This window comes from Dama dama, chromosome 5, assembly GCF_033118175.1.
Source record: "Dama dama isolate Ldn47 chromosome 5, ASM3311817v1, whole genome shotgun sequence".
Taxonomy (NCBI): domain Eukaryota; kingdom Metazoa; phylum Chordata; class Mammalia; order Artiodactyla; family Cervidae; genus Dama; species Dama dama.
In genome coordinates, this window is record NC_083685.1 from 121232395 (window position 1) to 121245150 (window position 12756).

The window sequence follows — 12756 nt, forward strand, 5'->3', positions numbered from 1 at the left end:
ATATAAAACCCTTAAGGGACACAGACACAGACACACACACACACACACATTAGTGCTAATAAATGAGTACAGCAAAGTTGCCAGATATAAATAGTTGTATTTTTATATACTTGGAATGGGCAATTCAAAAATAAAACAGTAGCATCAAAAACAATAAAATACTTAGTAATAAATTTTACCAAAGGAAGGAAGGATAAGACATGTACAAGGAAAATCACAAAACACTGTTAAAAGTAATTAAAGAAGATATAAATAAGTGAAAAGACCCTGAGTTCAGTGACTGGAAGAGGTAATACTGTTAAGATAGCAGTGCTCTCCAAATTGATCAGTGTGATCACTATCAAAATTCTAACTGCTTTTTTGGGGGAGTAGAAATGGACAAGCTGGTTCTAAAATTCATATGGAATTACAAAAGACCAAAATATCCATATGCAAACATTATCTCACAATGGGTCAAAGATCTAAATGTAAGAGTTGAAACTACAAAACTCTTGGAGGAAATTTTTGTGACATCAGATTAGGCAATGGTTTCTTTGTTATGACACCAAAGCACAAGCAACAAATGAAAAATAGATAAACTGAACTTCATCAAATTTTAAAACCTTCACTCAAAGGACGCAATCAAGAAAATGAAAGGTGACTTCCCTGGCAGTTCAGTGGTTAAGACTCTGCGTTCCAACGCAGGGGCTGTGGGTTTGATCCCTGGTTGATCCCAGGCTGTCCCTGCCTCTGACCACTAATGTCTCAGTGTGGAGCCCGGCTGGTGCTATATCCCCATTCTTCATTCACTGGGAAATGACTGTGCCCCCACTGGCATGGACTCCACGTGTATCCTCACACTCAGTCCCCCAACTGGATCAAACAAATGCTCGGATCCTTGCAAGGATCTGAGCAGGACACAAACCCGAGGCAGGAGAGGCACTGCTGGCACAAAGGAGTCAGAAGTCACAGGTACTGAGGTGCAGGTTCCAAAGTCACAACATCCCGGGGCCTGGGGTGAGTGGGCAGATGGCCCAGAGCCTGCTAGGGAGGGTGGGGTGAGGTGGGGCTCCCTGTACACCCCTGGCTGTGATGAGCAGGTTTTTTTTTTTTTCAGTCCCAGGACTGGGTGGACAGTGGAAGCGGAGGTGAGAAGAAAGACGTGCCAGTGTGGACATCTGGGGAGGACTGGAGATCAGAACCTGGGACAGGCCTTCCCGCCTACAGGAGTCCCCTTGGAGGTGCCTGTGGAACATGCCAGAAGCTGCTGAGCCCAGCAGGCCTTTGGGTGGAGCCCATAAGCATGTGAGTGGCACCCAGCAGCCCACTTGACCCCAGGAGGTCCTCTGTATCCCAAAGCCCCCCACCCTGGAATGGTCCTGTTTCCTACTGCAATGTCCTAACAATGCCTTATACAGGGCTTCAAGAACAGAGGTTAAGCAGAAGGGGGACAGCACCCTGCAAGCCCCAAACAGCTGGATGCCTTGCTCATTTGTCCCCTTTGCTTCTCCCAGGAGCCCAGGCCTGGAGGAGAGCTCCTTTCTCATCATGAATGAAAGGAGAGACACCAGAGCAGAGAACAGAGGGAGTGCTAAGACCTGGGGCTTCCCTGGGTTTCTCTGCCAGGCTGTCAAACCATGACAAGCAGCTCCTTCTCGAGAGGCAGCATAAATGGCAAGGAAGGCCTTCAAAGATTCTTCACGTTTCTCGGCAAAGATCCCAGAGTTCTTAGGGAACCTGGGGTCCTGGGGGTGAGCTGGCAGGTGGAGGACTGGGGGCTGTGGGTGGAGCCGTGTGCCTTCCTGGGATTTAGCTCACACTGAGGGGCGTGGCTGGGCAGGGGCCAGAGTCAGGGATGAGGCAGAGCTGCTTCCCAAGGTGGAGATGCCTTTTGAGATTGGGCCTCTGGGTGAAGAGGCTGGCAGGGCGGAGTGCATCAGGTTGGCAGGGATGGGGGAGAGCTATTGGCACTTGAATGCAGCACTTGAGCTGCCCATCCTCACAGACCCTGGCCAGGACAACGACGCCAACACCCACCCCTTCTGGCACCAGTGCCAGCCCTCTGTCTGTCACCCTATCCCTTCAGCCTAAACTGCCCCTGTATGTCCCTTCTAAGCTCAGCCTCTTCCAGGCTAAGATGCAGCTCTTCTGCCCTCCTCCTGGCCCTGCATGTGCCAGAAGCAGACAGGCTGGAGACTGGCAGAGCAGCCAGGGTCCAAGCCCAACAGCAGCTACCCCAGTCTAGATCCTTCGTGGGCAAAGCAGGAGTGGCTCAGGTCAGCAGGGAGCTGGGTCCTGGTTTATAAATGATCATGAAGCGAAAGCAGCACGTGCACTCAGAGGAGCAGATGGGCCAGGAGAAGGCGTGGATGTATGCATAGTCTGGCAGCCATAAGCCTACCTGGGCACTTTCAGAACGGAACACAAAAACACCAGAAAACCCCCTATGAACCTTGAACCCCTTCCTGTGCTCCTGGGAAATTAATGTCACGGGTTCTCTGGGTCTGGTGCCCTGCCATGTGAGCTTTGTCTTCCAGTGAGCTTGCTCTGGACCCCCAGACTCTATGACCGCAGAAGGGGAAGGTGGCCACCCCAGTTCATCTGTACCTGCTGTGTCCCCATGTCCTCGGGCATGGGTGCCCCACCTACTCTGTGGGCCATTCCCTCAGTCCCCAAAGATGTGTTGGAGCAGGGTTGCAGGAAACCCAGGAGTCTCCCTGGCATCTAGCTCAGTGCCACCCCCAGCCCTTGCCCTACTGCCCGGACGCCTGGGCCTAGGGCTTTCCAGTGTGTCCTGGGGCTTCAGCTCTGGGCTTCAAGGAGCCCATCCTTACCTGCAGGCTCTTCTGAGACTCCTTGGGGGCACGCTTTCGGCCTTTGTGCCTCCTTGCTCCTGGTAATGACATCAAGAAATGACAGCATCACACACCAGAGCCCCCCTCACTCCCCAGGTGGTCTCTGGAAGCTGAGCCAACCTGGATCCTCACGGGCTTGAGGACCCAGGTCAGAGGGCAAGGCAGATCCTGATGGCCAACCTCTACCCCGGGAGAGTTCAGGGGTCCCCCCCAGTCCTCAAAGCAGCTTAGCCAAGTGCAGGCCAGGAGGCGAAGGGAACACAGAGGAAACACTGTGCTTGCCAAGGACTCGAGCGGGAGAGGACAGGCCTGACATGGAAGCTGCTGGCTGCCATCTCACTGCCTCAGTCTCCTCATCTGCAATGTGAGCCCAGTGCCTGTCTTATGGAAGTGCTGTCAGGATTAAGTAAGCAGCCCCCGCACACACGCGGCAGGATGAGAATCACTGTGTACCACACAGGTGAGGAAACAGGCCTGGAGAGAGCAAACGACAGCTGGTGCAGAACCAGGTTGTGAGCTGGGACCATCTGACTCCCTTTCTGTGGAACCCAAGGGCCTCACAGACAAATGGACCAAGGCAAGCAGGGAGCCGCCAGGGTGGGAGGTGAGCAGTGGACTGTGAGGGTTTCTGGAGAGTTTGCACTGAACATGGAGTCCACACTGGCGCCCAGCATTCTCTCCTGTCCCCTCGGGAACTTTGCGTCTGCTGCCTGGCCCTGCAGGTCTGGCCTGAGCTGCAGCACCACAACTGAGAGAGGCCTAGCCACCAGAAATGGCCCCACGTGGGCATGACCCAGCCAGCCCAGCACTCACCTCCCCGACTGCGGGGCAGGGACCCCTTGGACTTCCTGGGTCCTGCGGATGTAGTCTCGGGAGCGGATGTCAGCCTGGGGAAGAGGGCTGGAGTGAGGGGGGTAGCTCGGGTTCCAAGCTGGCCTCTGGACCAGTTCCCACCCAGAAAGACGGCCTCTCCTGGGAAAGCCCACAGGGGCCTGGCCTTTAGGACAAGAAGCAGCAGCCCCATCATGTGTGGGTGCTAGGATGCCCAGGCCCTCTGATCAAGGTGCTTGATGGCATGTCCCTAAAGGGCCTAAGGGTATTGGCTGGGTGCCCCACTCCTGTTTCAGCTGGCTTTAAGTGGGTTTATAGCTTGTGCTTCCCTGTAAGTTTCGCTTGAGCCAATGTTTTTCCTGCTGAAACTCTCTTCTCTGAAGGCTATCCTCAGCCCAGCTTGTCTGTCCCCACTTTTGGTTCATCTGGCTCTCTGGGTAGTGTTAGCTGTTAACTCTGTCTGTGGGGAAGTGTTTGGAAAGTTCTGCAGTGTCACCAGAATCAAAGGGGGCTTGTGGACCACAGGCCGGTATCAGACACATCCTGGGGAGAAGGGATCAGGCCTGAGGGTGGCCCCCAGAAACCTTCCACTTGGGTTCTCCCACTGGCTGACCCCCTTCCAGGGGGCCTGGCCTCAGGGAGGCCCCTGATCCCACCTCCAATGGGCTTAGCCCCGCTTCGGGCCACAAGACTACAGGACACAAGAGCTAATCCTCCTGACCGCTTCTACTTCAGAGTGAACGGGCAAGTGGGCAGCAGGGTATTCCAGGGGGAAAGGTCCTGGAGACTTGAGGTAGTACCTTCTCCCTTCCCCTAAAGCAGCCTGGCCTGGCCTGGGGGACAAAGGGCCTGTGACCAATGGAACCGGCCCTAAACCCCTCTCTCAGCTTCTCCTCTGAGCTTCCAGAAGTAGTCAGGAGGGCAAAATGTACACAGGTGAGTGGGCCCAGGAAGACAGATCAAGAAAAAGCCAGTGCCGCTGGACAGGGCCCCACCCCCTTTCCTGGAAGCGACAGGGTGGGTGGGCTTCTGGGTGCAGATGTTTGATTTTTCTCAAGAACACACACACAGTGTTGCCCACCTTTGAGGGGCTCATGGCACTTTATGGGGTATCCCCCCACCTTCAAGGACACAGCAATCATCCACTCTGGGGCAAGGAGAGAGGTAGAGGGACAAAGGCCTGCCCATCGGCTCAGTGGAGTCCCTGGTTCTGAGAGCCTGGGAAGAAATCTTTGGTCCTTGTTCCCAGCCCCACTCCTGCCCCAACCCCTGCCCACAAGGTTGCACAGGTGGGTGGGAATGGGAAAGGAAAGGTTTTCTGGGGCCAGGACACACATTACAAGCTTGAGAACCCATGCATTTACAAACCCTGTGTGGGGAGGAAGGGAGTGAGGCTGAGGCTGTGGACACAGCGCGTCCATCTGGAAGCCACCCTAGGGGCCTAGGCTCTGTGGAGCCCTCGGAGCTGCCAGCATGGGCTGAAGCAGTCCTGTGCATGCTGCTGCTGCCACCTGGAGGCCACCCTGCACACGAGCAGCCGGGAGGTCCCAAAGCCCAGGCTCTCTGGGTGGGCAAGGCAGAGTCAAGATCCTTGGGTTTTTGGTGTCCCCAGCTGGTGCTGACCTGAGAGACTAGGCGGGCCCTCAGCCAGGTTGCCTCCTGCTGATGCAGCACAGGCCTCAGACCTTGCTGGGAAGGCAAATCTGACAGAGTTCCCTCCCAAATCACATCTAAAACCTTGTGGTAAACCTGAAGACCTGCTCCAATGCACACCGGCTTCCACCTGCTCCCCCGGGCCAGGGCTCCAGCCATACGTTCCCTTGAGTTTCTGGGCATCAAACTCCTTCCTGCCCCACGGCCTTTGTAAATGCTGATCCTCAGGCCTGGACTGCCCTTCCCCCCTCTTCCAGCAGGCCTCTCCCTGAGGGCAGCTTCCACAGATCCTCGACTCACGGGCTTTCCAGGAACCTATACCCCCTGGGTACCTCCTTGGGGCCAAGACACCAAGGTGGCCCAAGGGCATCTTGCATGAGGTTCTATCTCCCCATAGCAGACCAAGCTTTTTCTAGGCTGGGCCAACCTGTCCACGAGAGTTCTGATCCTCTTGGGCCCCAAGTTGGTACTACGTGGCTGGTGTGCCCTGACTGGCATTTCTGGCACAAGTCTTCCTCAGCTGTGCCCAGTGGCCCTACAGGGGACCCCCAACCGAGGACGGCTGCTCCCTCCCTGGCCAGCTGGGCAGCTTGAGCCCTCAGGGGCTGGCATTTGAGCTGACGTCAGCTGATTCTCCCAATGACCCAGGGTGCAGGAGGCTGAGAGGCTGAGCACAGGGCCAGGCCGAGCAGGGCTCCAGAATGAGTCCTGGGACCTCTGCAACTTCCGGGCCCCTCTCCTCCCCTCCAGGGCCTGATGTGACCCAAACAGACTCTCCCACAGGTGCCTGTGGCATGCTCTTAAGCCCAAGGGCACAGGAAGAGTAGGGGCTGTGCGCTGGCCCACCGACCTGGCAGCCCATTCACCTGGCGCACGGGCTCCGGGATCCGAAACTTGCAGCAGCTGTGGGTCAGGCGCACGGCTGCCTCCAGGCTTATCTTGTGGCCCACAGAGACATAGAGGGGCTTGGTGCTGTGGTCGTGGCTCCTCAGGGCCTGTGACAGAGAGAGGGTGAGGTCAGGGCGCTGGGCGAGCTCTGTGGGCGGGAAGATGTCACATCTCAGCTGGCAGGCAGGGGCTTGGGGGACTGGCGGCGCCTTCACGGCACCTTCCTGCTGCTCGTCTTGGGGACAGGATAGGGCCAGTGAGGACCCAGAGGCCCCCTCAGCACAGTTTTGGAGGGGAGGAAGTAAAGATGCAGGGTCAGCCAGAGAGGCAAGGTCGGGGGTACACACATTACATGGGTGCTAAGGGGTCCGCTGAGGGGCACAGGCTGAGGGGTCCAGCCTCAGTGGGGTCCGCCTCAGTGGGGCACAGGCCCCTGGCCACTCACCCTGCCCAGGACAGTCCCGGAGCCTCCCATCAGAGGAAATGAGTCTCCTCCAGCCTTTAGGAGCTGTATCTGGAAAACAGAGGGGAAAAAAACTTGCAGAATACCTTTCTTGGTGAAGGACCAAAGGCAAGCTTGCTCATTTTCAAACTGTGAGCAGCTGCTGGGCAAGGAGAGGGAAGGGCCCATCCTGTGAGTGGATCCTGCTTCCAGGCACCACCTACGGCATCATCCCACCCTGACAAGGTGCTCTCCTCTCAACCCTGCAGCAGAGAAGGGGTGGTGGCCCACCCAGGCCCCAGTGCCAGGGGTGGGGAAGCGCCAGGACGGTGTGCACACAGGGCCACAACCCGCTCGAGGCTGCTGATTTCCCGGTGCTTTCTCTCCTGCTACAAATTTGAGCACTTCTGATTCAACCTGACAAACTTTTTCGGGTGGTAGGGACTGGCTTGCTGAGTGGGTCAGGGGCCCCTGTCAACTCAACAAACACGTGCTCCACTCAGGCACAGGGGAGCTGGAAGGATAAGACAGACACAACTGATCCCTGTTCCCAGTTGGCTGTCCAGGTGGGTGAGCCATGCATGTCACCGACGCCCTCTGGAAGGGGTCGCAGGGGACGGGGATGCCCCAGGCAGGTAGGTGCCCCAGTTCCACGTGGGAGGAAAAGCACGGAATGTTGCACAGGCCCTGAATGCCCAGTCCCCAGTCCCTACAGGCTCTGCTCCCAGTGGGCGCCACAGGGTAGACAAAGCAGGAGAGGCAAACGTGGGCCCAGAGGCTGGGAGAAGAGCTCCGGGTCTCCAGGGATGACCCACCGCCCACGAGCAACACTGGTCTTCCTCATTCTGGCCAGTGACCCAGGATGGGAAGAGCGTCCCAGCGGAGCCGGTCCACAGTGGGGCTGTCTGTGTCCTGCACCACACAGGCCCCCTTACCTTCTCCTTGTGCAGAGCGTTGTTCTCGAGCCCATCCACCTGCAGGAGTTTCTTGGCCACCCCAATGCAAGGCAGGTCTGTGAGGACACCAAGGTGGCAGGCCACCCCAAAACCTGCAGCAGCAAAGGAAGATGAGGCTGGGGCAGTGAGCCCAGCAGTCAGGAGTCGAGGTGGGGGTGGGGGACACACCAGAGCCTCACTGAGCTTCTGCACATCAACGGAGGCCTGTTGGTGGGCAAGGACTAGGGGTACAGGCCTCAGAGACCCACCTTTACCTTGAATCTGGCCCTCTGCCCCAGCTTCTTAGCTGGCAGGCTGGGTGGATTCCTCCCTCCATCTGACTAGATTAGGAGCCTAATTACAGTTAACATGCTCACACGTTTCACCTGCTTCTCCTTTCATTTTCTGGCACCTTCCATCCTCCCCTATGTTTGTGGCTACCTTCAGGCCTCTGGGTCTCTGTCCTAACTGCCCCAGCACTTTGGGGTTCCTGCCAGGAGGCCAGAATAGCAGTGGCTGGGGTCAAGGCCCAGGGCTGGCCTGCTGGTCCTGCACTAGCATCCAGGGTGGCTCTGGGCCCACAGGCTCCCAGGGCAGGGACTGAAAACACCATGCCAACCCTTCTCGAATCCCTCTGCTGCCTGACCTCCAGGTTTGTATCTGAGGGTATGACAGCCCCTTCCCCTTGGTGGTTTTCTCCTGGGTCAAAGTTCCCCTGTGTCGGTGGGGCACATGTGTCCGTTCCTGCTTGGTTTCAGGTGAGGGTCTGCCAGTGGGACAGGCTAGCTGAGCTCAAAGTAATAAAAGTGAAAGTGTTAGTCGCTCAGTTGTGTCTGACTCTTTGCAACTTTATGGACTGCAGCCCGCCAGGCTCCTCAGTCCATGGAATTCTCCAGGCAAGAATACTGGAGTGGGTTGACATTCCCTTCTCCAGGAGATCTTCCCAACCCAGGGATCAAACCCAGGTCTCCTGCAGTGCAGGCAGATTCTTTACCATCTGAGCCACCAGGGAAGCCCCAGCTGGGCTCAAGGTCTACAACTTTTGGTAGCGCTATGTCCAAACTGGGTGGTGCTGCCAGAGCTGGGCCAGCACACATAGTGGGGACAAGCAGGAAAAGAGGTAGGGGTGAAGAGAAGCTGGGGCTCTTTACTAGGGGGTCTTGACAAGGAAAGCAAAACCAGAAGGAGCTGCAGGGCGAGGCTAGGGGCAGAGGGCCCATGGCCTGGTGCAGGCGGACTGCCCCCTCCAGGTCCCTCTCCTACAACCCTCCTGGGCCGTCTTGGGAGCAGGATTACCTCGGTGGTGCAGCACCCCATTTCCATCCACAAAAAGGACCTGGAAGAGCCACAGGGGAAAGTCACAGTCAGCTGAAGCACCTCGCATCCATCAGGCTAGGGCATCCCAGAGCAAGAGGAGGGACCCAGTTCTTTAGATCTTATCCCTCTTGAGGCCAAAGCACTTCTCCAGGAAGTTCATGGAACCTCTCCCTGCAATGGGGCAAGGTCTGTGGAGGGCCTTCCCTCCAGCCCAGTGAGGTACTTGCCTGGGGCATGAGGCAGGGTTCCCTCTCCTGAAGCCGCTGCATCGCGTCCACAAGGAAAGATACCTCTCGGAAGGCCAGGAAGCCCGAAACGTAGGGGGCCGTCAGGGTCACCATTCGGCAGTCCTCATACAGCACCTGCCACAAGGCACCCGGTCACCAGGCATGCTCGGCCCTGGTCACCTCCCCCTGCCCGCCCTCAGCCCTTATCTGTCAATCCTCATCACTTCCTCTCCGTCTTCCAGGCTCACCCCCAAATCCCCTTTCCTTCCTATCTGGGGACACGTGATCCACCCTACAGGTGGGCGGTGGGGATTCAAATGCTGCCATTTTAAAGGCCCTGGCCATACCTGGTCTGTACCAGGCCCTCCTCAGGCTGCCTCTTTTGTAAGTCAGAGCTGCTGTCTTCCTGCCCACCCTGCTGCCAGGCTGTCTGGAAGCTCACAGAAGGACAAGCACAAGAAGCACCTGTGAATAAGGACGCCAGCGTGTCCTGTGAGATGGAACCTCGGGGAAGAAAAGGCCAGGTCTTCATAGAGGCTACATAGCAAGAAGGGCAACTCTTGCTTTATGAAAAGAGAGTACAAATATTTCAGACAAAAGACAGGCATGATCTGAGAGGCAGTCTGGAAGAGAACTAGATCCTGAGAGACTGGAGAGTCCAAAAGGAAAAATTCTGAGGCTACAACTGCAAATAACCCCGGAGAGAGAAAGGGGGTTACCCCCAGGGATGTTGTGTTAAAAGGCCTGGCTGATGCTGGGAGGAGTGGGGGCCAGAGGTCTGAGGCAGACCTGCTGGGGACCATCCAGTTTTCACATGCTCTGGCAGACTGTTCTTCAAACTCAAAGTCCTACCACAGCATGGAAGAGGGGCTCCTGTTCCCATTTCATTAGAACGGTAAAGGACCTGCTCAGAGCACAGGATGGCAGCCCCAAGTCCTTTAACCTTGAGTTTTCATTAGAGCCAGACCTGCTTGAGGTAGAGAATGTTTCCCGCTAAGCACACTTTTCCAGAAACCTCGGATGTCCTGGATTGTTACTGGCCACTCCCCACCCCCATCTCTTGGTGACAGCTTTCAAAACCATACTCTCACCTCTCCCTCTAAGCTGGGTCATAACGGCATGTCCAAGTGAAGGGATTACTCTAATAGTATTGAGGAAGGGCTTGTTCTTCCAATATTTTTATCAGTGATTCATAGGAGACTCGTAAAACTGCCAGTGATTTAGAGTGGGCAGGGTCCAGCTGGATGACAGACTGGAGATTTCAATTCCCAGTGACCCCAGCAGGCTGGAGTGCTGAACCCCATGCAACAGAATGACTCTTTACAGGGACACAGGGGAAGTTCAAGTGTGGCCTGAGTTCCCATAGGCTGATGGTGGCTGCTTATGTCTGAATCTCTCTGAACAAGTTCCAGAAATCAGAGATCCACAGAAGAGGAGATAAACCTCCCCTGGCCCCATGCCCACATCATAACCAGGAGATGACATAGTATAACCAACAGTGTGCACCTACATGTGGAAATAAACAGCCCAGACTCACAGAGCCAGCTCCAGGCCCTGCACTGGGAAGGCAGGTAGGGATGGGGCAAGGGTAAGGGGGTGTGGAAGGGCCTACTGGCCTGATGGAGTGATACCTGGGGGTCAGCCCTGGCCTTACCAGGAAGATGCTGCTCTGGGGAGAAACAGGTGAGCCCTGGGGGCTCATGGAGAAGACAGTGAGGATAGAAATGTAAGCTCCTTTGCAAACAAGAGTATCAAACAATCAGAAGACACACTGCCACCTTTGCTTCAGAAAAGAACACCATTTATTAACATGACTACACTTCATAGTTCAAGACTTAAGAAACCCAACGAGCCACCCAAACCCCCAGCCCTTGAGTTTCCTCTTTAAATATAACTTAAAAGTCAACAGTGAAAGGCTGTACACAAAAACTACAAGAACTCAGAAGGCAATGATCAATGCTTGTGAGCTGATGAAATGCTGCCCCCAACCAGACGTGCATCAGAGGGAAATTAACTAAATGACAGAGAGCACAACCTGGCAGAAATAAAAACAGAACCATAAAAAAACCTGGCAAGTTAGAAAACCCAGCATATGTATGACTGAAAAAGAGAAACCAAACTGTGGAGCTGAAATAATAAATAGAACTAACACTTAAAACCACAATCTAAGAAACATTCCCAAAATAAAAAGTGATCTGACCCCACACATTGAAAGACCCAACTGGGAACTTGAGGAAACTGATGGGGAAGAGCCAACTCAAGATGTATCTCAGTGGAAAAAAAGTAAACAGGCAACATATTGGACCGCACACCCCCCCCCCCCCAAAAAAAAATCCCCACAGCAATCATAATCTACTGGTAACAGTAATTATTTAATATAAAATATGTCAAAGTCTTACAAATCAGAGAACATATTTTAGAGATTAAAGACCCCTGGGGAAATGTGTTACGGAAGGGGTGATGGCATTATGTATGTGCATTCTAAGGTGTGATGACGACACCACCGGCATGCAGAAAAATGTCACTCTAGGACAAGTCAGCTGAGCTCTCACAGGTTCTGGGAGACACTCCTAAAGCTCAGTGTGCACACACACAGAAGACCGCAAAACCAGCTGAATCTAAAGTAGAGGGAAAACGGGTGTTCAATGTGTTATTTCAACTTTTCAGTACGTATGTGTACACATTCTTAAGTTACAAATCTGGGACAGGGAAAAATCAATTGTGTAGTTAGCATGCGGGCATGATCTGGATGGTCAGTAATCTCTGAGAAGATCTGCAAGTTTCAACCTAAGCTGGCATTAGGCTCACCAATGGATGAACCAAACGGCTGAACTGCACTTGAGGTACTCAAATCAGTTCTGGGTGCTGGATATAAAAAAGAACCCTGCTCACTGTGGGCAGGCCAGAGGGCCAGCAGCAAGAGAAGGAGCTGGGAATCACCCCAGTGAGACTCAGGAGAACACAGAATGGTCTTCAAATAGCAGGGTTTTCAGAGAAGGGCAGGAAAAGTTTGTCCTGTACCCTGTACCAGAAGGCAGAAGTCACAGACAAGTAAACTTCAGCTCTATGTGGAAAAGAATATGCTCTTCCAATTACGGAATGGGCTCTGCTGTGAGGCCACGATGTCAGGCACGACAAAAAGAGTTTCTGGCTGTGTGAATGGCAGATCAGAGACTCACAGCCTGGGTTTGCTATGCAATTACAGGAAGGATTGTTGGAAAAAAGCAAACATCAGTAAATGGAGAGGGGCCCAGGAATCTTTTTTTTAACAACTTTATTGAGATATAATTTGCTACCATAAAATTACTTGAAGAGTGTAATTCAACCATTTCTGGTATTTACAGTCTTTCAACCACTGCCATAATCTAATGTTAGAACATTTTTATCTCTCCTAGATAATTCTTATACTCATTAACAGTTACCCTCCATCTCAATCGCCAGCCCTTGGCAACCACAAAACTACTTTCTGTCCCTACGGATTTGCCTATGAAATCTTATTTCTAAACACACTTCCAGGTGACTCTGATTGCACAGAATCATAGATGTGCATCTGGGAGTCACTGGACCAGACTCTTATAAGGGCATTCCTTAGACTAAGCATCCACAGCATAGGATGACAAGTGCTGACT

At 54.2% G+C, this 12756-nt stretch overlaps 1 protein-coding gene across 15 annotated transcripts in view; it reads right to left on the bottom strand.

Moving 5' to 3' along the window:
* Positions 1 to 12756, bottom strand: part of ENDOV (endonuclease V) — a 104053-nt gene that overhangs the window by 88152 nt on the left and 3145 nt on the right. For 5 of the 15 annotated variants that reach the window (XM_061144574.1, XM_061144575.1, XM_061144577.1 and 2 more), the window contains exons 3-9: positions 9128 to 9262; positions 8880 to 8919; positions 7584 to 7696; positions 6652 to 6720; positions 6185 to 6313; positions 3648 to 3721; positions 2814 to 2872 (exon numbers count right to left, since the gene is read on the bottom strand). In XM_061144574.1, the coding sequence (XP_061000557.1) occupies positions 2814 to 2872; positions 3648 to 3721; positions 6185 to 6313; positions 6652 to 6720; positions 7584 to 7696; positions 8880 to 8919; positions 9128 to 9262 (619 nt within the window). Of the gene's footprint in view, positions 1 to 77; positions 2873 to 3647; positions 3722 to 6168; positions 6314 to 6651; positions 6721 to 7583; positions 7697 to 8879; positions 8920 to 9127; positions 9263 to 12756 lie in introns of those variants that run through there. The other 10 variants (XM_061144584.1, XM_061144583.1, XM_061144586.1 and 7 more) reach the window with 8 other exon arrangements.